Consider the following 26,823-nt stretch of genomic DNA (forward strand, 5'->3'; position numbering starts at 1 on the left):
ACAGTGCACATTGATCAATTGTAGCTGTAGTAAAATAGCAATGTTAAAGCCAGCTGGCTAATTCTCAACTGTAGTCCCTGGGAAGGTTATTTTCTCTTACTCATCACACGTGTCATGGGGTAACAGATGTACAGACTATTCTCAAGCAAATAATCTAAGCCAACACAGCTTTAGTGTGTCAAACTGGGTGCGTGTTCCCTCGGTTGTGTGGGCGTGAGCCACTCACTCTGCTTCATGAGCTGCACGGCCAGGCAGGGGCAGTTGGAGCACATGAGGGAGAACATGCGCACCACCATGATGAACATGCCGGAGCTGAGCACCGGGGGCGTCACCACCAACAGCTGCTGGATGTTGGTCAGCAGGTCCCGCGAGGCCACCTGCTGCAGCAGGTTCTGATGGTACAAACGCACGTGCGCACACACGCGCACACAGACACGCACACAGACACGCACACAGACACGCACACAGACACGCGTGTCAGTCAGGGGTGGGGACCTAGAAGCAAACAAAGTGAACTTAGTACAGTCAAAGAGTTGGTTTACATACCTCCTCATGTTGAAAGTTGTCCACCAGTCTGGCGAAACAGAGACAAGTGCTTTCGACAGATTTCTTGTCCTGTAAGTGAAAACAGAAGACAACATTTAGGTGATGATGAGGGACTTGGGATGCACCGATGCATCGGCCGAACATCGGTATCGGCCGATGTTGGCCTTGTTGACTGCCATCGGCAAATAAAATGGCATTCACCGATGGCAGTGGCCGATGTTATCACAACAATTACTGCTTTTTTTGTTGCAAAACGTAGCCTACCCAGCTGCAGATTCTGAGAATGCCGCAAACGCACGTGTAGTTTGCTTTCATGGTATGATAAATCAGATAAATGCCGTTTCCATTCCAGCTACACTGTGAATACGTTGTTTTGCTTTGCACAAAAATGTATAGCCTAATCTTAAAATATGATGCCAGAAATAGTTCACACCTAGATAAAGAGCCTACCTATTATGCAACTGTGAAAAATTGGCGTTTTGGAACCACACACTTCATTTCTTTGTTTTTTGCACAAAAGGGGGAATTAAAATAAAATAAACATCGGCATCGGCCGGATTGTTATTTTAAACATCGGCATCGGCCCAGAATTTTACAATCAGTGCATCCCTATGAGGGACAACGGCAGAAGTCCAACAGCGACGTTAGAAGCAGAGCGTGTGAACTGGGAGCGGGAAGCTACAGTCAGCCAAACTCCAATCCTTCGCCCGACCACGTGGCCAGGACAATGACAGTGGCGGTAAAATAATGATAACAACCCTCAACCAGGAGGGGCAGTAGAACACCTCTACAGGGGCAGTAGGCAGTTTGCAATTCAGACCATCGACCATCTCCAGACAGTGATACCCAAACTCATTGCGGCTGGTGGTGGCGATACGGGCCACTAGGCCTCCTACTCACTGCGTGTTCGGCTACAGATGGCTTTCATTGGAGTGGTCCAGTTGTGTGGTCGGATAGGCCAATAATAAATTGTATACATAAATTGAGGGCATGTATTTTCAGTGTTTGCTGGAAGCGAATGTCACAGACAAGAGTTGTGACAATTTTGTGAACTTTTTATACCTGTGTATCTAGGACCCTCACCAACCCCAGTGACTGAATGACATTTATACGCCACGTTTAAGCTTTTAAAATACAATCTGAATGACATTGTTCAAGTGGATTAAGTCAATTATAAGCTACATGAGCCATTGCGAACTGACTCATTTCAATAGATTGCATCTACAAATCCACCTCTTATTTCTACACTTCAAAATTATGATTTCCCAGTCGAAATTAGAACTGATTCCCACAGATTATGAACGCAAATGTTCTGTTCTGAGGCAAGATCAAGGCTGTTTTTACAGCGGGGGTAGCTGACCAATGATAGCTGGAAACAGCGCTGACCAGCAGGCTAGAATGTTTAGCTACATTTCAATAGATCGTGTCTACAAACCATCTCTCGTTTCTACACTTCCTTAGAAGTGACAGCAAAAACTTCAATAATAATGTGTCTTATAGACTATGTCAATATACACTATATACAATATGGTGTACAATATACACAATATAATATAAATATACTAAAATAAATGCAAATTTTAAAAAAAATATAGGCAGTTAATGCCAGACAAATTTAGTCGACGGAAAACAACGTCTCCTGGCGGCCATTGTGCAACACTGAATAAGGAGGTGGTCTGGAGTGGTCCCAACGCTCCTCTAAACCTTCGCTGCTGCGGTCGTTGTTGCTCTCCCCATGTGGTGGGGCGAAGTGTTGAGGTTTGGCTGACTGTACCTGGTGACAGTCTCTGGGTCAGCAGTGGTTGACTGTAGTGTTAGGGTTAGTTTGGCTGACTGTAGTGTTAGGGTTAGTTTGGCTGACTGTAGTGTTAGGGTTAGTTTGGCTGACTGTAGTGTTAGGGTTAGCTTGGCTGACTGTAGTGTTAGGGTTAGCTTGGCTGACTGTAGTGTTAGGGTTAGCTTGGCTGACTGTAGTGTTAGGGTTAGCTTGGCTGACTGTAGTGTTAGGGTTAGCTTGGCTGACTGTAGTGTTAGGGTTAGCTTGGCTGACTGTACCTGGTGACTGAGTCTCTGGGTCAGCAGTGGCAGAGAGTCGGCAACAAAGTGGAACTCGTCTGGGGTGATGCTCTGGCAGCAGTTGGCGGCGATGGCCAGCGCGTTCCTCTGGGCGTTGATGCTGAAGAACTCCAGGTACAGCAGGCAATCCGCCAGCCCACCCTGGATAGGAGACAGGACCAGAGGATCAGGCTGAGCTTTGCTGACAATGGCTGAGAGATATTTCTGTTCTCATCTAGTCTGGAAAGACTGAGACACCACCGTCTTACAACAAAAATTAACTTGCTGGGAAATTTATGCGTAACCATTTGTTGGTAAAAGAAAAAGAAATGCACAGTATTTACTAATTATGTTACCATCACTGTAACACATTTTAGAGACAGTTTGGCAGTTTGTTTTAAGACTTTACACATAGATAGGTCAAACATTATACAGGATTCCCACTCCCAAGTCAAATGTCAAAATCCCTTACTTGTCCCCGACTTTCCCTGACTAAAAAGCTGAATTTCCATGACCTATAATGAAGGGAAGAACTGGCCGCATTTGTGTTGAGAAGACATGGCTGTGAAGGGCTTCCTCTCCCATAGTTGATATATCGATAGTAGTTTTACAACAGTTACATTTAGCTTTTCTGACATCTACTCAACACTTTTTTGAAGACGTCCTTTTGTAGCCAAAGTTCTTGAAATGTATATTTTCCTGAAATGTTCAGTTAGCAGGTAAATCTACTGGGTTCCAAGTTGGCCCATGCTACACCATTCAACCAAGATCCATGAAAATGAGTTGGGTATTTTTTGTGTAATCACGAATAACGAATAAACAAATAACCACGCCACCGAAAACATTACCTCTCGCACTGTCGTTGGGGCGGAGGTAATTAATGTTAAAACTAATGGTGACAGTTTTTCTGGTGAGGCTGCACCGAACCTGCCTATAATGAGCCAGCCATAATGAGTTATTATAATACAGTATGGTAATGAGTATAATAATACAGTATGGTAATAACTATTATAGTACAGTATGCGTCAGCATCTCTCTTCGCCTTATTCACCTGGCAGCCATATTGGTCAGTCTGGGGTGCGGATGCGGAAGTGCCCGTTGACTTCAATGTTAAAGGTTTGCTGTAAAAACGCCACTTCAAGAACCGAAAGTCAAAATATCAGGCCGAATACACTATTGGGGTTACAAACTCATCATTACCAGACTCCGATTGTTTTTCACTGCCGTTGTTTTCGCGTTTGGAAATACATGGAGGTGAATGAGCCATAGTTAGCCGTCAGCTGCATTCCCTCCGATGCATTTCCAAACGAGAAAACAACGGCAGTGAAAAACAATCAGTCTGGTAATGATGAGTTTGTAACCCCGATAGTGTATTCAGCCTGTTATTTTGACTATTTTGATTCTTGAAGTGGTGTTTTTACAGCAAACTTTTAACATTGAAGGCAACGGGCACTTCCGCATCCGCACCCCTCATTACGTCAGACTGACCAATATGGCAGCTGAGGTGAATAAGGCGACTAGCCTTCCCGGCCTGATGAGACGGGCAGCACAGGCTTTAACAGAGGAGAGCCACGGGCTTTAACGGAGAGAGCCACGGGCTTTAACGGAGAGAGCCACGGGCTTTAACGGAGAGAGTCACAGGCTTTAACGGAGAGAGTCACAGGCTTTAACGGAGAGAGTCACGGGCTTTAACGGAGAGAGCCACGGGCTTTAACGGAGAGAGTCACAGACTTTAACGGAGAGAGTCACGGGCTTTAACGGAGAGAGTCACGGGCTTTAACGGAGAGAGTCACGGGCTTTAACGGAGAGAGTCACGGGCTTTAACGGAGAGAGTCACGGGCTTTAACGGAGAGAGTCACGGGCTTTAACGGAGAGAGTCACGGGCTTTAACGGAGAGAGTCACGGGCTTTAACGGAGAGAGTCACGGGCTTTAACGGAGAGAGTCACGGGCTTTAACGGAGAGAGTCACAGACGTAAATGGAGAGAGAGTCACGGGCTTTAACGGAGAGAGTCACGGGCTTTAACGGAGAGCAACACTTACAGCCTGCAGGATGGCTTTGCTGTGTCGCCTTGACAACATCTCCAGGGCAGTCAGCGCCTGCTCCGCCACGTCAATGAACTGGATCACCTGAAGCTGCACGCACAGACGGGAGGAAGCATTAGCATATCACAAAAGCAACAGCATATCACTGTAGCGCGCAGATGAAAGGTTAGAGAGGTGGGTCGATGCCGTACCTTCTCTAGGAAGACGGGGATGGCGTCGACCACCACGGCAGAGGAGCGAGGCAGGGCCTCCATCATGTACGTGAGAGCCCGAGAGGCGTGGTTCATCTGTGAGCAGAGGAGACAGACGCACACAACGGCATGCATGACCACAGCACGGGCGAAACACAGACGCAGAACCACAACACTGATGACAGGAGATGTAATACTCACAATGTCAAAGTTATGCTCCATCTGTAACAGTGTGATCTGTAAGGAAGCAGAGCAGGTTAGCGGTAAAGAAGAAATACAGGTGCTGATTCACTAGAGACGACGGCATCAAGAGATGCTTTACATTCCCGTTTAAAATCACCTAGCAACCGCATCCAGCTCCATGGTGGAGATCGCTGAGCTCTGCAGGCTATAGAGACCGTTTCTGTACCATTTGGATTTGCAATATAACAAAATATTATATTCAAGCTTTGTGGTGGGGCACCTACGCATGCAAGTTTAATGTGTAGTCAGTCAGATTCCTTGAACGGCGCAAGGAAAGGTTTGGCTATAAACAACCAAGTGAACCTGTTCATTGAAAGGTGAAAATGAGCAGGAATAGGAATATGGCTCCTCATTGCTTTTCACTGAAAAAAGGCAGAGAGGATCAGAATAAAGGGCACAACTTTTGCCTACCTTAAGAAATTAAAATATGACTGCCCTCAAACATTGCACATATAGGTTATGGACAGCAAAACGTTTTGGCACCGGAACACCTTTGATTCACACTGTTCACACTTCCCTCTCAACCAAGTTGGTCAGTTATTTACAATTTAATTTCATGCTTTGTGTAGCCTAGGCTATAGGGGTCACTATAATTAGGAAAATAGTTCCGATTTTGTTATCAATACGATGAAATCGAGATGTATTTAGCCTACGCAGAACTGGCTTGTGCGCGTGGCTGGCTTGTTTCTGTTCAGGACTGGTAGGACGGAAGCTAGTCATACCACTGAAATAGCTGTGAATTGAAACAACATGAAATAATGTCTGATAAATTAAGATGGGTCTTGTCGCCTGGACACATCAGCTCCAAAACGTAAACAGCATTTGTTTAGCTACATAGACTAGAGGAGTTTCGCTCAGCATAGATGCTAATCTCTGAGAATGTCCCGCTTGGGAGTCCAATGCTGTGACCACTACTCTACTTGTGGAATTTAGGTGAGGGATAAAAAGGTTGGCGTGAAAGGATGAACGTGTGGAGGTTTGGGGTATAGTCCCATAAAGTCATCCCCACCAGGTCTTGAACCCCGGTCTCCCGGGTGGGAGTCCAATGCTCTCACCACTACTCTACTTGTGCAGTGGAGATTGTCGGTTTGCTTTTGGTGTCCTTCTTGATTTTGGTGTGCTGGGACTACTGCCTCTTGTGGTGCCAACAGAGAAATGCTGGCCAACATTGTCCGGAGTAAGGTAGGGAGGGAGGGAGTGATACCCCGACAAATGCTATACTAGCTGCGCGGCTGGCCAGCCACGCACAAAAAGAACGGTTGTTGTTTGTGAAGTTGTGATAGCCTATAGGAATGTTAAAATCAGCGTGTTTACAACAGTAAGAGGGGTCAGAGTGCCAGAGCTTCATGGTAGCCTTCCTTCCTACTGCAGTTTCTAATGCTGAACCAGTTGGAGTACCAGTGCTGGAAGACGAGCATGTCTGCACACACTCTGACATGGCGCAGCAGCCTTCCGGTACCGGACGGGACTCACCAGTGCAGGAACGACGCTCTTGACCGGGAACCCTCCCAGCGTCTCCTCGTTCCCCATGACCAGCAGCTGACACATCTCGATGGCGGCCTGGAGCTGCTGGGACTCGTCCCCGGTGGCCTGCAGACCCTGGAGCAGCTGCTGGGCCTTGGAGCCTGGCGGGGAGGGAGGGGGTTAAACCGGCTCCGGACACACGCACCCACACCGACAGCAGGAACGCAGCTCAGGTCAGTAAACGCTACGCGCCAGACAGCGACAACGCTCCCGGCATTGTTGTTTTCAACGACCGCATGGGTGGCAGGTTTGCCACCCCCATGTGCTGTACAGCGCCACGGAGAAGCAAGGCAGTGGCGCGTCATCGTAGCACACACGGCGCTCGCCCCGGCCACCACCGGCAACCACAGCGCTTCTGCGTTCCGCCACGGCGGCGCAAGACTCCCCCGGCTGCCCTCCGGTGTGTTCAACCGGCCTCAAGTTTTATGGCTTAAAAGTGCAGTGAATCCGCCGATAACACTTTGCTACGGTGGCTCGTGCCCCGACCCCACCCCAACACAGCCTACTCCTCTACCGCCACCCCAACACAGCCCACTCCTCTACCGCCACCCCAACACAGCCTACTCCTCTACCGCCACCCCAACACAGCCCACTCCTCTACCGCTACACTATTCTTCCACAGACAATTAGCTAGCTACCTAGTTTGATCAGGATGCTGTTTATTAACGTAAAGCCCAGCACTACAGCTAACGTTACACTGTAGTACATTTTCTGTTGTGTACAAACTAAGGTGGATCAGGTCAAAATGTAGGCTATGTTCTCAATTTTCCAGATCACTTTGTTGAACTGTTGAAAGAGAAAAGCTGACACTGATGAACAGGACAGTCAGATAGGTTTTAGTCAGGTTGACTAGAGCGTATGTGTCAGGTGGACTAGAGCGTATTTCAGTCAGGTGGACTAGAGAGCATTTGTCAGGTGGACTAGAGCGTATTTCAGTCAGGTGGACTAGAGCGTATTTGTCAGGTGGACTAGAGCGTATGTGTCAGGTGGACTAGAGCGTATGTGTCAGGTGGACTAGAGCGTATGTGTCAGGTGGACTAGAGCGTATGTGTCAGGTGGACTAGAGCGTATGTGTCAGGTGGACTAGAGCGTATGTGTCAGGTGGACTAGAGCGTATGTGTCAGGTGGACTAGAGCGTATGTGTCAGGTGGACTAGAGCGTATGTGTCAGGTGGACTAGAGCGTATGTGTCAGGTGGACTAGAGCGTATGTGTCAGGTGGACTAGAGCGTATGTGTCAGGTGGACTAGAGCGTATGTGTCAGGTGGACTAGAGCGTATGTGTCAGGTGGACTAGAGCGTATGTGTCAGGTGGACTAGAGCGTATGTGTCAGGTGGACTAGAGCGTATGTGTCAGGTGGACTAGAGCGTATGTGTCAGGTGGACTAGAGCGTATTTCTGTCAGGTGGACTAGAGCGTATTTCAGTCAGGTGGACTAGAGCGTATTTCAGTCAGGTGGACTAGAGCGTATTTCAGTCAGGTGGACTAGAGCGTATTTCATAGCAGGAATGCAGATGTTAACATAACAAAGATAGCTAGGCTACAATTAAGTATATTAAAGCTAAATCAACTGCTGGTGGCTAAAGTACAGAGTAGCTACGGTGTGAAATAATAGATATCAACACTGGCAGTTTTCTTCCCTAGAAAAGCCTACATGTACGATCAGTGAAAAAAGTCATGCCAGAAAAGGGCATTGGTAGGGATTGAGACTTAAGTGACAATATGTAATTTATGGTGTGAAGGTAAATTTAGTTTAGAGTGAAGCCTCATCTGAAAAGTCCGATGTCCGAGAAAAGAGAAAAGACCGAATGGGTGTCAAAACCGTAAGTAGCCGCCAAATTGGACATTTTACTGTAATGTGACAAAAAAGCTAGCATAAAACAAGTATAGTTGGTTATTTGATTGCAATTTCAATGCCTTTCCGGTTCTTATAAAGGATATTTATTGATTTATTTTCAGTGTAAATTAAATATTCTTCAATAGGAGAGTAGGCTGGAGCTCAGAGATCTTCTAGAATTGTTTTTATTGGTGCACAGACCAAGACACTGTCCAAATGTTAGTGAGTGGTCTGTGCACCAATAAAGGTCATTCTAAAAGATGGGTTTGTGGTACTGTAGGTCCTACGCACATTCCTGGTTTGGTCCTGAGCCAAAACTGCAGAAACCAGGTGGTCAATATTTGAAAAAGAAACTCGCCACTCAAGTGTAATGCTCTGTACCTTTATTTCAAGCAAACAACGTTTCGATCTGTTAAGATCTTCATATTTTTGTTTTTCTTCTTCTTAAGAGATCGAAACGTTTGCTGAAATAAACGTACGGAGCGTTACACTTGAGCAGCGATCCTCTTTCTAGAAGCTGATCTGTGAGCTCCAGTCTACTCTCCTGTTTGAAACAGATGGTCCATATCTCCATTACAAGGTTTTAGCATGTGAACTTTAACAAATTTGGAAATCAATATTCTATTTTGTAAAATTGGTGTATTTTGACTTCACTTTCAGAGGAACCAACGTTTCAGGGATCCGAACGACCCTCATTCCCGATGGGTTCAGATCTGAGGTTCTGTCCAGCACATGGAGCCTCATTGGAGCAGACAGCCCTCTCCCAGTAAAGCCACAGAACAATGTTCCGTGTTGCTGATTAAATATTAGCAAATAAGCAGCATTTTTTCTAAAACTATGATGTTGACATGCCGCTGAATTTTAAAAATTGCTGCAGCAGAGCCAAACAGACGTCCTCACTGACTGATCCCGTACAATTAATTACAGGACCTGAGGCGTCTTTAATCAACCACATGGTGACAGACACAGGTGAGCGGTGACAAAGCACACAACACACACCCAACTCCGTGAAATGTGTCTTCTGGCTTGGTTCAAAATTAGTTTTGGGCTGTGTGCGTGCACAGACATGTTTGGTATTGCTGCGTTCGTAACATTGAGAGCTTTCTGCCAGTCCAAAATCCCGCATCGAGATATAGCCGTTTCAATATTGTGCCCGCAGTGCCCTCTGGCGGCTAGGCCCAGTCAACTCTACCCCTACCCGGCCCTACGGCTTCTGACATAGTATAGATTATAGGTTTAACATACCGCACAGGAGAATAAAGAGACAAACTCACACATCAGTCCCTGGTCAGAGAGAGAGGAAGGGAAAAAACCTGCACCAGATCAGAGGTGGTGTAACATTACTCACTCGCTCCACTGCCTATGGTCCTGTGGAACAGCTGGGACATGCGGGGTCCCAGAGGGCCGAAGAGGTGTGGGGGCAGACCCCTGGCTTCCAGCAGGGCTGCAGGGGAGAGAACACACAGGTCTCACAACAACCTCCAAGACAGCAGCAAGACCGAACAATACCCACAAACTGACCTTGGAGTTTCACACACACAAAGCCCAACGTCAGGAGAGCAGTAAAAACAACATACCTTGCAGTCTTCCCATTTCAGAGTCATCAGACTCGCTCTCCCCAGAGGTGGTCATGCCCACAGCCCCTGCCACCGAGCTGGAGGCTGAGCAGAAAAAAAACACACTTTAATCTTCACAATCACATCATTCACAACACAATCAGCTTAGATGGGTTCTATAAGGGCTCCGAGCAGAAAACAGGCCTGATTGAATATTATCTTTGTTTAAGAAGAATCTCCTTGGATTCTATTAACAAAGCTTTGGCTCAAGAGTGCTTTGACCGAACGCATTCCAGAAATTCTTGGGATGGTCCACATGTTTGGCTCTGTATGCAGCATACAGTGTATAGTGAGAGAATCTGCACCGTCACACACAGACACACACACACACACACACACACACACACACACAGACACACACGGTGATGGGTGTCCCATCCTCCTAGGTACCTGAAGCTCCCTGTGGCGCCTCGTCAGAGCGAGCAGCCGAGGAGTTGGCCCCGTCCTGGTTGTTGTCAGCGTCGGCCATCTTGTCCTGTCGGCGAGCTTCGGCTGCCCCGCGCTTGCCCAGGCCTGAGCCTCGCCGACTGGTCAGAGACAGACAGCAGGGGGGGGGGGGACCGATGAGCGACAGCGCAGCAAACAGTAGCACACACCAGGCAACCACCAATCACCAGGTGGCACGCGCCGCCAACACGGCTGGTGAGGAGGCATTTTCACACAGAGTGGGTAACAATGTCAGTTAATGTTCATACCTAGGGCTGTCAGAATGAATCTCACAAGTCACATTTCTCCAAATCTTAAACTAAAAAAAGAACAATGACTCATGGGCTCCCACACAAATTGCAATTAGTAGCCTATACAAAGAACTGATAATATGGGCTGGAATAAATGGATGTACTGAAACCAACTGAATAAAGTCTAGGTCTGACGCCTACTACACACCCAGGACTGACAGTGTGAGTGAGGGTCCGGACTGACAGTGTGAGTGAGGGTCCGGACTGACAGTGTGAGTGAGGGTCCGGACTGACAGTGTGAGTGAGGGTCCGGACTGACAGTGTGAGTGAGGGTCAAAGAATTTTGTGTCGTACACCACAGCCTGGCCTGCTGCCAGCACCGTGGGAAAAAGGTGAGTAGAAAGTTGGAAAAATAAAGTAGTGCGATTCAGGAATATAATGGCCACAGGATGAGTGCATTGATAAAAAAAAAAGAGAATGGAACGACTCAAAGGTATAGTTCAGAATTTTTAATCGATTGTTTCTATTTTAATGGCCTCATTTACAACTTAGCCACTATGTCGTTGGTTGATTGAGATCATTTTCAGAACATGTCTGGTGCAGAAATTTACTATGGGAAGTTGAGCTCTGGAATTTGGGAATTTTTGACCTTTTATAGCCAATAACAGCAGCTTTTTTTCAGCAACTTATTTTATATATTTATTTTCGGATTTTGTCCCATTTTCACCCAATTTGGTAGCCAACTGACCTAGTGGCCAGTTACCCCCAACTAACTGTTGAAGATTCGGTGCACAACCTGGCCGGTCGGTGATGCGAGGGGGAGAGTCAACTCCTTGACCAATAGGCCACTCCCTCTGGGATCCGGCCGTACGCGGATCTGGTGAGACCGCCGGTCCCCGGTGGGCAACTGCACTGGAACACGATGCATTAGACCGCTACACCACCGCAGACCCCTATATCAGGGAACATTAATGTAGCCTAGTTGGGGGAAAAAAGCAATTCTAGATTTTGCAGCATGATCTTGATCTTGGGGCGGCTGTAGCTCAGTTGGTAGAGCGGGTCGTTCAATGATCGAAGTGTCAGCGGTTCGAATCCCAGCTTCGACTGTCCACATGTCGAAGTGTCCTTGAGCAAGACACCAAATTGCTCCCAATGAGCAGGTTAGCACCTTGCATGGCAGCTGCCGCCATTGGTGTGTGAATGTGTGTGTGAATGGGTGAATGAGAGGCCATTGTAAAGCGCTTTGAGTGCCGCTAAGGTGGAAAAGCGCTATATAAGTGCAGTCCATTTATAATTTGGTTAACCTCATTTTATGTAAATTCAGTTGACTTTCTACTCTGCACTGTGCATTCCTCCATCACGTGCAACTCATTCTTCCATCACGTGCTCAGCTAATTCAGCATCCTGCACACTACAGCAGGTCTGTAGAATCCATTTAAGTTCTACTCTCAAATAGATAAGTTATAAAAAAATCTTTAAAATTTGTATTAGAAAGGTTTGCCTGCATGTCTGCTTATGACAAAGCAAATGTTTATTTACGTCTGTATATTACAAGGTAAATACAGTAGGTATAAATAAATAACACCCACATTTCCAGTTTATTCCCATTAGTTCCTATAAATTCATGTTAATTCCCATGGAAACATTTCTAATGCTATCCCAACGCAATAGTACAGGATAGCATTCACTACCAACCTCACTTAACACTCCACAGTGCAAAGCAAATAAAATACAGTAAGGCTGCAAATAGTAGGAACGTCCCTGAATCGATTATTGGTAATGTTAACGATCAATCAATCGATTAATTGTCATTTAAATACCCAAATTTCCAAACAATAGCAAAAGTTTTTTTTTTTTCTTAATCCACGCTTTATTACGGACAGGCTGGGTTATTTTTGTCTGCCTGCTGCGCGTCAGTGATGGTGGGTTTGCTGCAGGTGAGATGAGGAGGAGAAACAACTTATCCAAGTGAACGTTCAAGTGATGGAGCATTGCTGTTGTCGTTGTGTTGTACGTGTACACGGCATCACAATAACTGCAAGTGGCTTCTTGTCCTTTCTTTTCGTAGTGGTCCCACACAATGCTTTGCTTCAAAACACGCCGCTGTTGATTTCTCTGCATTTCTCCCGAGATGACTGCTTCGCTACCACGTTGTTTGATAGTACATTGAGTAAATTTCACGTGCTCAAACAAATCCTTAATGATCACTGAATCGATTTTCGACAGTCTATACCAGGGGTGTCAAACATACGGCCCGCGGGCCAAAACCGGCCCGCCAGATGGTTCAAACCGGCCCACGAGACGTCCAAAATTAATAAAAAGGAACAGATATTCCAAATTTGTCCAGCAGAGGTCGCACTGACATAACGAGAGATCCGGAAATAAACAGCACGTGACAGCAACGCGCCCAGAATCATCTGGCAATCTTGCCTTATCGTTATTAAGCTCTTGTTGTCAAAATTACCCACGGTTGCACCGTCATTACCAAAATGTCTGTCAAAACGGAGAAAAGTTGACACAGAGTGCAGAGTTTTCCAAGAAAAATGGACTGATTCTTATTTATTCACAGAAGTGAAAGGGAAACCTGTGTGCTTGGTGTGTAATCAGCAAGTTTCAGTGCTCAAGGAATATAATATTCGACGCCACTATGAGACTCATCATGGTGAAAAATACAACCATTTGCGAGGACAACTGAGAATAGAGAAGATAAATGAATTGTTAGTGGGTCTGAAGAAACAGCAGTCTGTTTTTACCCGTAGCCGAGAGGTCAGTGATGCAGCGGTGAAAGCTAGCTACCTTATTGCTAACGAGTTAATGTTAGGATCCAAGCCATTTTCTGAGGGCGAGTTCGTGAAAACATGCTGAAGGCTGCAGAAATCGTGTGCCCTGAAAAGCGACAGGCCTTTGCCAACATTAGCCTAACGAGGAACACTGTCGCAGATAGAATTTCAGATCTCTCGGCAGACTTGGACAGCCAAATGAATCACAAAGTCAAGTCATTTGTTGCATTTTCGGTTGCAATTGATGAGAGCACTCTGAAGAATACAGTTCTGTTAAAAATAACATTTACTGTGGTAATGTAATATTTAAAGACCATGAACATTGTGCAGTATAATATCAGTCAGCAGCTTCAGCACAAAATAGTTTGGTCTGGTGTAACTCTATTGCTCATGCACTGCTATCACTTTTATGGGTTTTTGAAATGTACAAATTTAATACATTTACAAGGCAGGGTGATAACGTTCTTCATAGCTCCCACTTTAGTTTGTGCATAGTGTGGTGAGTCAGTTCAGGTGGTCAGATGTGAAAATGTATCTACTGTACATTAAAATAAACAAGTTGTTTTAATCAAAGTGAAATGCCATTTTTTCAGTTCCATAGGCCTATCTGTGAATAAATGTTTTGTGCCTTTGTAGATCCACTGTGATCTGTGAGTTATAATGCACATATATAGGCTAAATGATAAATTAAGGCATAATATTGAAATATTGAAAAACAAAGGTAAAGATTTGGAGTTGACGTTATTTCTAGGTTATTTTGCTATTATTTTACTGGCCCGGCCCACTTGAGATCAGATTGGGCTCTATGTGGCCCCTGAAGCAAAATGAGTTTGACACCCCTGGTCTATACCATCATTTTTAAAGTCAAGCTAATGTTGAATGCTTTACTTTGTGGGGACTTAATTTCTCTGTGGAAGTAGGGTGGAGAAGCAATATTTCACATTACCTAGGAATGTAAACACCGGTACTACATTTGTAGGTAATGCATCACTCTGCCGCTCTACTTCCAGAGAAAATTGTGGCGTTTAAGGGAGTTTGGTAGTGGATGCTAGCCTGTACCATTGCATTGCACTGGCATTAGCAAGATGTGCATGCCCAAACGATGGGAAGCATGGAATCAGCTGAAAATTAATCACCATCAACCAATGACATAATGGCGTCGTAAATTAGGCCGGATGTGGAAAATTCTGAGCTATCCCCAACTATCCCTTTAAGAAGTCATAGCTAACTCAGCTGGGTTAACACTAGGCTGTGTCTGACCTGCAGTGAGAAATGTGTACTGTTCCACAGTAAGAGCCATACTGAGACTACATTTGCCAGTGTTTTTCATCCTTCAAAGTCATCACAATCATCCACTGTGGCCCGGGGGTACAGGTTTGCAGTGGAGAGAGGGGGGGGAAGCAAAGAAAAGGGAAAGGGACACAGACATTAAGAGGCGGTCGAGGCCCACAGCCTGAGCGGAGACGAGCGAGGGCAGCAGCTTTGACACTTGCGGCAGAGAATGAAAGAATACGCTGTTCTGATTCCTGTCTCTCTCACACTCTGCGGCTCCAAAACCTGAGGGTTTGAACCTGCCAGAGAAATGCAGACAGGGTAGCTAGCGGACCATAAACCATGACGCAGCCCAGAAGACAAAGCAAGAAAAGTAAAAGTCCCAAATGCCAGTGATCAACTTGGGGTAGAAATAATATCTGTATACATGCATCATCCGTGCACTTCCACATGGGATATTGAGATACACCCCTACTGAGTTCCCATCTGCAGCTAACCTGATTCAGAGGCACCTGCACAAAAACAGGCACAACAACTTTTGTCACCATCTAGGGATGGGACACACAACTCACGATGCAGTAAGATTCACGATACAACATAGTCACACTAGGCTATTTTAAATTAAAGCCCTAAAGATTTTGAGCGTTGGATTTAATGTGCAACCTGCTCCAGCATCTTCGGTTGCAGTGGACCTACCTGTCCTTTATTAAAGCAATACATAGCGTTTTCTCCGGTTTTCTCGATACTGCGCCCCCACAGGCTCTGCGAGTAAGTGCACTGTCGTAACGTTATCAGATTGTCTTTTTCTGGCTTCCTCTGTGATGTTTCGCTTCGGTTTTCTCACCCCTGCCATGATATCATTGAGCTAAAAACGCATGATACCCATAGACGACGGAATAGTTAGCTACTACTGTGTTGTTTAAGCACAACGTTGCGCATGCGCACTTCGACAATGCTGCTTCCCGGGGGCGCGAGTTTTAAAAAGGTAATAAATGTCAATGCATTATCTTTCTGAGTAGACTGTTTGGACGATTCAGCTTACTTTTAGTAAATGTAATTGGAGAATTAGCACCAGACATGTTTGTAAAGGTCCAAAGATCGCGATGTATTGCTTTAAGTTTGAAAGAGGAGATTTTAAGCTTTCCAATGAAAAATGTATTTTCCAACTCCCATGACTGACTGCCTGACATTACTGACTTGACACACCAAGTGTGGGAGCACGCTGGCACACTGTCAATACGCTCAAATGCAAACAATGAGAAATGATTGGATGAAAACTGCTTAAACGCCTACATTGCCTAATGTGACACGTTTTTGTATCACGATAGGCTATATTGTATTACTATAATTCGTCATACGCCTACTACTACCACCTTGTCATTGTCATTACAGTTGCGCACCAAGGAAACAGTAGGGTCAACAATCGTATGTTTCAAGAAATGCAAACCCGCTTGCAACAAGCTTAGGAATACAGTAGAAGGAATATTAGCAGTACTACTTTACTGCTACTGATCACAGCACACACTAGGGCTGTGCGATATGGACAAAATCAAAATATAGGTCATTTCATATCTCAATGACATATCACATTATAGTATGTTTTCAGTAAATTCTAGAACTGTACACAAATTGTCAGTTGAATTGGATTCGGCTGTTCAAATCACAGATTTGGCTGTTCAAATCAGAGATTCGACTATTCCTTCCTTTTTCTCCACGTGTAATGGCGACGGCCTTTCAACTCCATAATGTTCAGGTGGCCGAGTCACCAGAGCTATGGGAATGAACCTGGCCTCAGCTGAACGTACCTGGGGGGCCACTCCCCCACCTCGAGGACATGACCCCAGCCACCCAGGAAATGGACTGTTCCCTCTGCTACGGTCAGGGATGAGATGCCTCACTCACATGGCGAGCACGGAGAGGCTCAGGAAGAGCTTAATAGACTGTTCTCTCTGCTACGTTCAGGGAAGAGATACCGCACTCACATGGCGAGACTGTTCTCTCTGCTACTGTCAGGGAAGAGATACCGCACTCACATGGCGAGCACGGAGAGGCTCAGGAAGAGCTTCTTCCCGCAAGCCATCCAGCTCCTGAATGACTCTACCTAGCAACCCTCCCCCCCAGGATTTTATTTATTTATTTAAATCCATATACCTGTACATGATCCCTCCAGACCCTTATCTATCCCATCCCAGCTAACTGTATACTTATAGAAAGTGTACCTATTGTGTAATTTGTGTTCATTGTAATTTTTGGAATTGAGTATTAAGAGTTTATCTGTAACAATCTTGGACCCGGCAGCAACATTTCACTGTGACTGTACATTACGTGACGAATAAAATAATCTTGAATAACAGTATGATTAGCTACGCCGTGAGCTTCAGTGTGAGATTGTTTCATATAGGCTATAGGCAGGGAAACCTCACATGGCTATAGGCAGGGAAACCACGGAAACACTTGCAATTTAAGGTAATAGCCTAGGTCTTAAATGACTGGCCTGGCAAGTGTCACTGTTGGACTTCTTGTATCCAAACCATGACCAAACCTGGTGCGAAAATAGCGATAGCAATGGTGGAGAGAAATTTCTACAACGGAAAGTTTGGATACTTGATTCTGATTGGCTAGCAGCCGTGGTAAAATACTCTGTAACCCACGGCTGCGACCGCATAACAATTAGTATAAATGCGCCGTCAATCTCATTGACGAGGCCATTGATAAAATCAAGCGGTAGGCTATGCTTTGCGTAGCAACCACTCGCAGCAACCTCGCCTTGTTCGTATCCCATTACAAAAACGCACTCATCAGTCCGACTCCAACACTTCCACACCCCTACCAGCAAAAACGAGTGCTCTGGAGAACTGTTTTAATAACTGCACCATAGCTGGAAATGTTCAAATAAACATGAACAACCCGAATTATGCCTTATGTGAACAAGGCCAACCCAAATAGGCGAGATAGCCTATGTTGCCTGGCAACCATTTAATTCAGAACTATAGCCTATCACGGAAGATTTTGTAAATACTAAAATGATAAGAATGATCAGTAAATAAATGATTGAATGTTACTACTGAGTGTTTTTTGTGAATATATATATGTAGTAACTGTTGTAGAAAAGCAATTGACCACTGAGTGATCGAGGAGGGTCTGGGACCTGTTCCTGGTGTGGGGGAGGGTCTGGGACGTGTCCCTGGTGTGGGGGAGGGTCTGGGACATGTCCCCGGTTAGGGGGAGGGTCTGGGACATGTCCCCGGTGTGGGGGAGGGTCTGGGACCTGTCCCTGGTGTGGGGGAGTGTCTGGGACGTGTCACCGGTGTGGGGGTGATTGGGGAGGGTCTGGGACCTGTCCCCGGTGTGGGGGAGGGTCTGGGACGTGTCCCCGGTGTGGGGGAGGGTCTGGGACATGTCCCCGGTGTGGGGGAGGGTCTGGGACATGTCCCCGGTGTGGGGGAGGGTCTGGGACCTGTCCCTGGTGTGGGGGAGGGTCTGGGATGTGTCACCGGTGTGGGGGTGATTGGGGAGGGTCTGGGACCTGTCCCTGGTGTGGGGGAGGGTCTGGGACGTGTCCCCGGTGTGGGGGTGAGACGGTACCTGGTGCTGGCGCAGGAGCCCGTGGTCTTCTGGCGTGTGCTCCGCCGAAAGCTGGGGAGCTCTGCTGGAGGAGACTCGCTGCGCTTCTTGGTGGACTTCCTCAAACCTGAGGGGAGGAACATGGTCACTGTGAGAACAGGAAACTCTCAGACAAATCACTTCCTCAGTTCATTCATTAATAAAGCCCAGTGTGTTTTAAACCAAAGAGGACCCACCACAGCTGCAAAGACCGACTGGTCAAATCCCAACAACTCCTCCTGAAATATGGCTATAGGTGCAGTTGGATGGTTACCTTCAAGACCAATTCACACCAACCCAACAGTTGGCTGAAAACAGTCCGACCACAGTTTGATGGGAATACCTCAATGTTGGAGCTAAACAGGCTCACTTTCTGCAGGGTCAAAATTGCGTTTTGGGAGCATATGCTCCAGAAATATAATCTGTGCAACCTCAAAATATAATTTGGAACATTTGTGCGAGTGCACATAATTGTTCTGGTGCAACCTTTTTTCCATTCAGACATCCCTCTCTATACATTTGCTAGTAGCACATGTGTTAAACGCCTTGACAGCAATCTGGACATAGGAGGGCCACAGAAGCACAACGTCTGGACCGGGACAAAAGCACGACTCCACCAACACATCTAGCACCTTGAGCTCAAGTTATCAAGCTCAGATGATCAAACACAGACGATGCTTCCTCTATGGGAGTGTGGAGCCTCTTTCTCCATTCATTGACATAAAACCGCTAGTCTACAGTAGCCTACATTTTTGGTACATTATGGTAACAGTGCCTTGATGTGGCCTCACAAATGTTCTCGGATGTTTGTTATTCAAAAATAAAATGGCCTTCATTTTGTCAATGTATGTTGTGTGTATACTAACACGCAAATAATAATAATAATAATAATAATAATAATAACAGTTTAGTTATTATAGTCAAAATCTCATCCCATCCCATGCCTAGCTATAATGCAACAAATCGATTACAAATAGGCCTATTGTTGGTGCTCTTCATGGGTACTCCTAAATGTTTGCTGATACTCCTACTAGGGATGAAACAGTTACCGGATTCATGGCAACCCATGGTGAAAATTCCCAACGATTAGTATTACCGTTTCAAAATAAATCATTAAAACCATGTTCGATTACCGTGCTTTGAATAACCACGGTAAATAGGCTACCATAGACATACAGTCCGCAACATTCCCACTTTCGGCTTCAGAGGAAATTATACGCTTACGCACCCACATCCAAAAATGCCAAATAGCTCACTGCAGCCCTTCCATATTACATAGCAAAGGACATGATGCCCTTTCAACCGTTGAGAGGCCTGGCTTTCCCCATGTTGTGTTTTTTTTAAATAAAAGTTGTTGAAATGATTCCAGACTGTCTATCAGTACTTATTGAGCATTTTCAGCATTTTTTTTTTTTTTTATACCGTGATAATACCGATAAGCACGGTAATTTGTGTCACTATAATCGTGGTATGAAATGTTCATACCGTTACATCCTCCTACCTTTTTATAGTTGAGAACACCAGTGCTAGAAGGTAAAAATATTAATTTTGAGCCCTGTTCTGGTCACTTGAGCTAATCAGAGCACCTCTCCAACTCAGTTTAAAGGACTAGTTAGTTATTCCTTTCTTTGAAAATGGGTTTATGGTGTTTTTGAAGGATAATCTACAAGCCCATAGAGATACATTGTGTACTTAGCTGTGACATGAGCAATGTGCACTAATCTCAAGAGTGCAGTTTGCCAATTTTTTTATATGAACCATCGTATATGATCGTAAACAAACTTATAACAAGGCTTGTAATGCTAAATACCAAACTAGTCCTTTAAGTACCTAGTTAGATATTTACAGTGTAAATCAAAATTTATTCTGTGAACCTTCAATTTAAATGAGTTTGTTATCGCCATTTCCTGGGGGGGGGGGGGGGGGGGGGCAGTTCTGGATTCTGAGGAGTAAGATTCACGTTGTTAAGTATCATTTAATTGCTCAGGATTAACGTATTCATTTTGAGTTGCGATTCTATTGACAATTCACTGAGGTGCTAAGAGGCGTGACTTTCTGTTGGAGCAGTGTGGACACCCTCATTATGATAATGGCTTTGTAAATCTCCAGCCGAATTGCGAGTGACCAGGAGCAGTCAGAAGCACTTGGTCGAATGTCAGACTGGTGATATAGCTAGCCATGTCAAGACAACACCGTGGTTTGTCAAGCAGAGCTCGTCGAGTGGACCCACAGTCATAGTTAGAGCAGTAGAAATTGTTTGTTTGTGAACTAGTGGGCAACAAAGAGGCGTCTTAAACTAAATTGTTAGTTGGGGGTGAAACCGCTTTAGTAGTCTTGCTATGTGGCTGATCTGCCATGAGTGAAAATAGCCCTGTTTACATCAGCTTGATTATCGTTCAGTTAGACTGTGGAAAAATAGGCTCAGAAAAGCGTTGGGAACGACGACTGGTGGAATGAGGTCACCAATCACAACATTGGGAGTAGACACTGACGGCTCTACTGTTAGGCTTTTCACAGGCCCCTGCCACCAACCAAGAGGGTATAAATAGCAACCTCTCACAACAACCTTCACGCTAAACCTATAGGTCCCAATGCTGAAACTCAAACTAGGCATGTTTAGTAGCCTTGGTTGCCATAAGCAAGAGCGCAGAAACACGCCAGCTGACCTTTTACCCAGCACTCGCAATGTGGCGGCTGTCTACAGCAGGCATCCACGCGATCACACACACCGCGCATTCCTGTTCCCAGTAACACCAGTTACCCCATCAACAACCTTATCAAAATGGCCTCTAGCGGCACTTACTTTCAGTTGAATACGACAATGCAACACTGCAGCAAGAAGAACCGGGCGCTCACTCACCATTGTAGCAATCGACGGAGAGAAAACAGGTGAGGGTGAGAGGGTATATCAATGACCACCCCCACACCCCCTCCCGATATGACCCGGTGAGTCACCGCCCCCACCCCCCACCCCGGTGCAAACCTGATGCCTGCCGGTCAGCTGGCTGGTCCGACCCTCTCAGAGGGGCTTCTATTCACATCTGACCGCTTGGACCCCGGCCCCGTGGCGCCGTGCCCAGCCCCAGCCACCACGGCCACCGTCTCGGCCTCCCCTAGGACAGGCCGGCCCTGTTCAGACCGACCCGCCACTGAACCGATCGTCTTCCACTCACCCGCCGCATGCACAGCACTCGTCCCCCCCCACCCCCTCCTCCACATGCTCCAGGTCCAGGTCTGAGCGTCTATGTAACCCAGAGGTCTTCCCCTCATCAAAGACATGCCACAGCAGTTGACTGACCTCCACTCCGCAGTCTGGCCCCATAATACAATTCCTACAATGCACGAGTAGTAGTACAATGCAAGTGTAGTTTGAATACCCTGACCTCAAGAGTTGCCCGTGCTATGCATCCATGTAGCTTTTAGTGACTCCAGTCCTCACGACAGTCAAGAGGCTCACAGTCCCTAACAATGTTAGCAATCAATCACCACTCAGACAGCCTCGCCTCTGAGCCGCCAAAGAATAACCCAGCAGTTGTGAGGCCTGCCTGTCCTACCTTCCTTACCTCTACAATCATCCATTTGTTCCAGTCTACAGCCAGATCCAGCTACGCAACCACACAAGAGTATGTATTTATATCCTCTGGTTCCAGGCTGGTACTGACAGTGGCTGAAATCTGAGCTAGTCCCCGAGCACCCGGTGTTGCCCAGACCCACAGCTAACCAGCACACACACACAGCTGAGAGTGTGAGCGGCGTGAAGAGGTGGCCAAGTGTTTTTATCTGTGATGTATGTCTATCAGTTACATGCGTATGTGGGGTTGATCTGCAAGATAATCCCTGTGTCTATATCCATATAAATCCATCAGCCTTGATTGTGTGTGTGGTTTTATCCCCTTGTTCAGTGAGTGTGTGTGTGTATCGAATGAGTGTGCGTGTTTGTGGCGTGTATCTGGCGTGAGAAGCTGTTACCCAGTAGCAGGTTCCAGTGCAGAGTGAGCTTCTGTAACTGAAGCCTTGACACTGCAAGGGCCACAGGTCCTGTGACATTTAATCCCAGTGAGTAACCTCTACCAAGCCCAGAGGAACACCAGCGACCCACCATAAACTCACAGCCCTGCAAACATCAGAGATTCTGCACTTCACTCCTTGACTGATCCTCACACACTCACTTGCTAGTTTGGCCTGTAGTCCTGAAGGCCCAGGTTTGGAGGCCTCTGTCTTGGAGGATCCGGGCAGGGACAGTTTGGGCTTTGGCAGATTGACTTTGGGGCTGAAGCGGGCCGCCCACTCAAATTTGGAAGAGCCGGCGGCTTTGGCCTGCTCCTTGTCACGGGTGCTCCGGCGAGGGGAGGGGCTGGAGGCGGAGCGTGAGCGCCGTGCCTTGTTCTGGTCTTTGCCCTGCTTGACCCGGGCACCCTGCGGGACAGCGCTGTTGGCGCCTGCGGCGGAGGAGGAGGAGGAAGAAGAGGTGGAGGCAGAAGAGGAAGAGTCCGTCACGGCGCTACACCCAGCTTTGGCTGAGGCCGCCGATTTAGACGCCAGCTTGGAGGGTTTTGCAGACCTGCCGTCAGTACGGTTGGGGAGGGACCCAGCAGCACTGCTCAGACCGGGGAGGGAGTCGGCCTTCTTCCGTTTCTGGGTCGGGGAGGCCCCGGAGGCCCCACTCTTCTTGCCCTGGCCTCGGCCTGCGGGGGCGGGCGGCTCTGGCGCCAGAGGTCTCTTCTTGGACTTGGCTGGGCCCTTCTTCGCCTCTGAGGTACTGTCTCGGGGTGGGTGGGTTTTGGACTTCTTTGCGGGGGCGGGGGCGTAGGCGTTGTTGACGTCGGGGGCCGAGCTTCTCTTCAGCCCGCGGGCGCCGTCGTTTTTGGACTGGTGGCCGGGTCGTTCTCGCTCCGATGTCCCTGCAGCCTCGGGGTCGCCTTGCAGCACGAATGAAGCCACGGACAGAGAGAGGCCACTTCTCCAGGGGAGAGGGAGGGGGAAAGAAAACATCTGATTAACATCAAACAGTTACATTCAGTTACCAAGAGCACAACAGATTGAACGAAGAGCACATTTATCTGGTGTGATACTCTAGTGACAAAGTACACACAGACACACACACAGACACACACACAGTGCTAATGAGAGAGGAGGGGTACCTTTTTGAGCTGTGCCCTCTGGACTGGCCAGAGGTTGAGCTGGACACAACTTTGGGAGCCTTAGAATTCGGTCTTCTACTTTCAGGAGGGGAATTTGCTTTTTGTTTTACCTGCTCTGACTGCAACCTGTAAGGTTGGAGATTGAAGAGCAAGCGACAGTGTGTGTTTGCAATTGCATCATGACTTGCCATGATAAGAGAAGTCATCAATCCCCATGCTAGGCTATACCCGCCCATCACATATAACTCCCAAGGAATGCCTTTGGAGTTTCATGTAAAACAGCTCAGGCTAAATTAATTTGTACCGATATGGCAGACGAGACATTTCCAACAAAATACTTTCCCTCTAACTTAGGCCACTTTCATACCTGAATTTGTTCCAATTCAGGGAGTAATATGTTACAATGTTGCACTTGGACCTTAGCTCGATTCGTGTTCACACGGCAATATGAACAGAGCAAACGATCTCCTGGTCTGCTCTGGTTCTGAATACGCCCTCAACACCACACGCTTGTAAACAGTTTTGTGATTGGTCCAAATTTTGCGGGATGTTTGGATCTCTGGAAATCCTTTCTCCGCTGACAACGGGGATCGACTCATAATGGAAAATGGAGCATCAGCGGCGTGCATGTATAATAGCATTGACTGGTCTTCTCTGGGTCATATGTTCAGTATATGGACAACATATCCAGTTTGAGCAGGCATCAGAACTACGGCTAGAGAACAATGTGCTATTGCATATGATCAGGAGAAGACGCACTGATCAACAAAACGTTGAAAGCCCATTTCCTTCATGCGCTCGCTAAACGGTTTGAGACTTTGTAGACAGTGCAGGGTACAACAATGACTTGTATCGGTTTGTGGGTAACGTGCATTCTCACTGCCAATGAATCGCAGGGGAAATTCTCCCGGTATCGGAACAAGCTAGGTCTGAATGAACCCTTAGGGGCCATTCGTACTCTACGCAAGCTACGCTAGCGCAAGCTAGGTAAGGCTACGCAAGGTGACGGTGACGCGTCCTTGCGTAGCAACCTGTGTCTTGCCAAAAATTTTAACTTTACACGAGCGCAAGTGCCATCATGCGAACCGATAGGGGCGCTGGCGCAAGGCAGCGACCCCCCATGCACTCAGAGTGTACCAAAATACTAGCGTAGAGCCCATGTTCACAGCCGTGTCAGAGTAGCTTGCGTAGAATACGAATCAGGCCTTAAACTTATTTGACACCATTCAGTACAATGACCATTGTCATTGACCAAGACCTCCAGCTCCGATTGAGCTGAGACTTTGTCAGTAACTAGGCAAGTGAGAGAACATTACACCTATCATCTATTACATGTATGCCCCAACAAACATTTGATCACTTAGAAACAAACATACGCTCATATAAAAATACACAAACTGATAGTGAATGGGACCATGCGTGCTGAGCGACTCACCTTCCCGCGACTGTGTGGTCTTGTGGCTGGGTCGCAGCAGTGTTCCTCTGTGAACGGCGCAGTGACCCCCCTGGATTGGAATTAGGCCGGTTGGACATTGGCACCTCTCTCCTGAAGGGACATACCCTTTCTAGACACTACCATTCACTAGAATGGGAGATTTAAAAATAAAAAAAAATAAAAAAATAAAAAAAAAAGGGGGGGGGGGGGGGGGGGGGACACATTAGAGCATCTATTGGGTATATATTTACATCTAGTTCTCGTACCTACTTCACCAGACACCCCTTGACCTTACACTAAATGATCACTCATATGTCTGACTGGTCAACACAAGCCTTTACCAGGAAAGACAGATCAACTGTTTTACTCAGATTACCATTCATTTGGAGGTAGGACGGGGCACTATGAGAAATCAATGATAAAAGGGCTATAGACGGTTCTGATCAGTCCACAGAGAGAGGGCGGGTCGATTCAATCAAAAACAACAGTGGCAGGGCCACAATGGCTCCTCACAAAAAATCAGGACACACTAATGCACACGGATAACAATGGCAGGTGACATGTAGATAAATAAACACCAGTACAACAAATGTCAGACATGTTGAGGTAGACAGTCTCTGAATCCTCCTTCCATTATATAGGTATGCATTTCACTGCCAATCGATCAATAAAAAGCTAAAGAATATCTTCTGGACATCAATTTGCTTTGTTGACAATCAAGGGGGGGGTGAGTTCATGATCAGGAATGGCCCAAAATGTTGCTCTGTATTTAATGTATGCATTAAGGCACACCCACCCTTGTGTGAACATACATTTTAACATTTTAACATTTAATCCAATCAGTCATTTTCCTCCTGGCATATGTAAAAGCTTGGCAAGAGGATTCCTGACAAGCACTGTACCAACAGATAATGGCATCAACTTTGTAATGAGACAATTAGTAAAAGTGTATTTGTTAGTTCATTTAGCTAACTGCTGGCTTTAACTCATTCCCTCTGTGTGTATAAGGCCATCTCACCAGTCTAGTTCATCATACAAGTGAAACATGGCATATTCAATTAATTAATGAATACGTCAGGCCTCCTTAACATCATTAACCATAGCTCATTAACAAGCATATATGATCAACTATTGTCCAGACCCGAGAATAATCGAAATGTATCCCTTAAATTATCCTCTTAGCAAAATAATCAGCCACGTTAGTGTTATGGTTCGGGGGAAAGGCTATGTTGTGTTCATAGAGCGTATGATTGTGTGTGAAAAAATATATCTGCCATCCGATGTGTAATACTGACGACCATTGCTCATTACAGGCTCCAAGTGTGATATATTGATCACAAAAATACGCCACACTTGGCAAGCTCACAAGGCCATTTTAGGCCTACACTGACTGTAAACCCTCCTCGTCTTTGTTTATTCGTCCAATTCAGAATTGGTTTTCTTTATTTTTTTGTACTAAAACGTTATCCTACTGAAATTGACAATTAGCAACTACCATCAACAAGATGATGTTCTCTTCAACCAGACATTTCTTATAGTCTTTTGTGGTTATTTATATCATGTTTTAGGAGGAGGCCTTCATTCTGACGTAGTTCTAGCATTGCCTGCTAGCTTGTCACTAGCAAATCACCGAGTCTAGCTAGCTACGCTGGTTAATGTTAGCTTCAGCTATTTGACAGTAGTTAGCACAGTCCGGCATGAAACACCTGCTAACGTTTTTGATTTAAAGTGAATCCATTCCACTGAACTATGTAGATGAATGTTGGTAACGTTAACAAATGGCACGACGACGAACTCAACATCGAACTTGTCAGTCAGCTAGCCAGCTAACGTTAGCTAGCTAGCTAGTAAGTGAACCAACA

At 46.3% G+C, this 26,823-nt stretch overlaps 1 protein-coding gene across 5 annotated transcripts in view; it reads right to left on the minus strand.

Annotated features, from left to right (window-relative positions):
• trip12 (thyroid hormone receptor interactor 12) overlaps positions 1-26,823 on the minus strand; it is a 54,032-nt gene that overhangs the window by 25,712 nt on the left and 1,497 nt on the right. For 3 of the 5 annotated variants that reach the window (XM_084443870.1, XM_084443871.1, XM_084443873.1), the window contains exons 2-15: positions 24,962-25,108; positions 23,527-23,652; positions 22,555-23,345; positions 18,368-18,473; positions 10,444-10,580; positions 10,015-10,098; positions 9,786-9,881; positions 6,553-6,704; positions 5,038-5,073; positions 4,837-4,932; positions 4,643-4,735; positions 2,602-2,763; positions 547-615; positions 227-392 (exon numbers count right to left, since the gene is read on the minus strand). In XM_084443870.1, the coding sequence (XP_084299996.1) occupies positions 227-392; positions 547-615; positions 2,602-2,763; positions 4,643-4,735; positions 4,837-4,932; positions 5,038-5,073; positions 6,553-6,704; positions 9,786-9,881; positions 10,015-10,098; positions 10,444-10,580; positions 18,368-18,473; positions 22,555-23,345; positions 23,527-23,652; positions 24,962-25,059 (2,212 nt within the window). In that variant the 5' untranslated portion in view covers positions 25,060-25,108. The remainder of the gene's footprint in view (positions 1-226; positions 393-546; positions 616-2,601; positions 2,764-4,642; positions 4,736-4,836; positions 4,933-5,037; positions 5,074-6,552; positions 6,705-9,785; positions 9,882-10,014; positions 10,099-10,443; positions 10,581-18,367; positions 18,474-22,554; positions 23,346-23,526; positions 23,653-24,961; positions 25,109-26,823) is intronic. The other 2 variants (XM_084443872.1, XM_084443874.1) reach the window with 1 other exon arrangement.

The sequence above is a fragment of the Borostomias antarcticus genome (genome assembly GCF_949987555.1).
Source record: "Borostomias antarcticus genome assembly, chromosome: 1".
NCBI lineage: Eukaryota > Metazoa > Chordata > Actinopteri > Stomiiformes > Stomiidae > Borostomias > Borostomias antarcticus.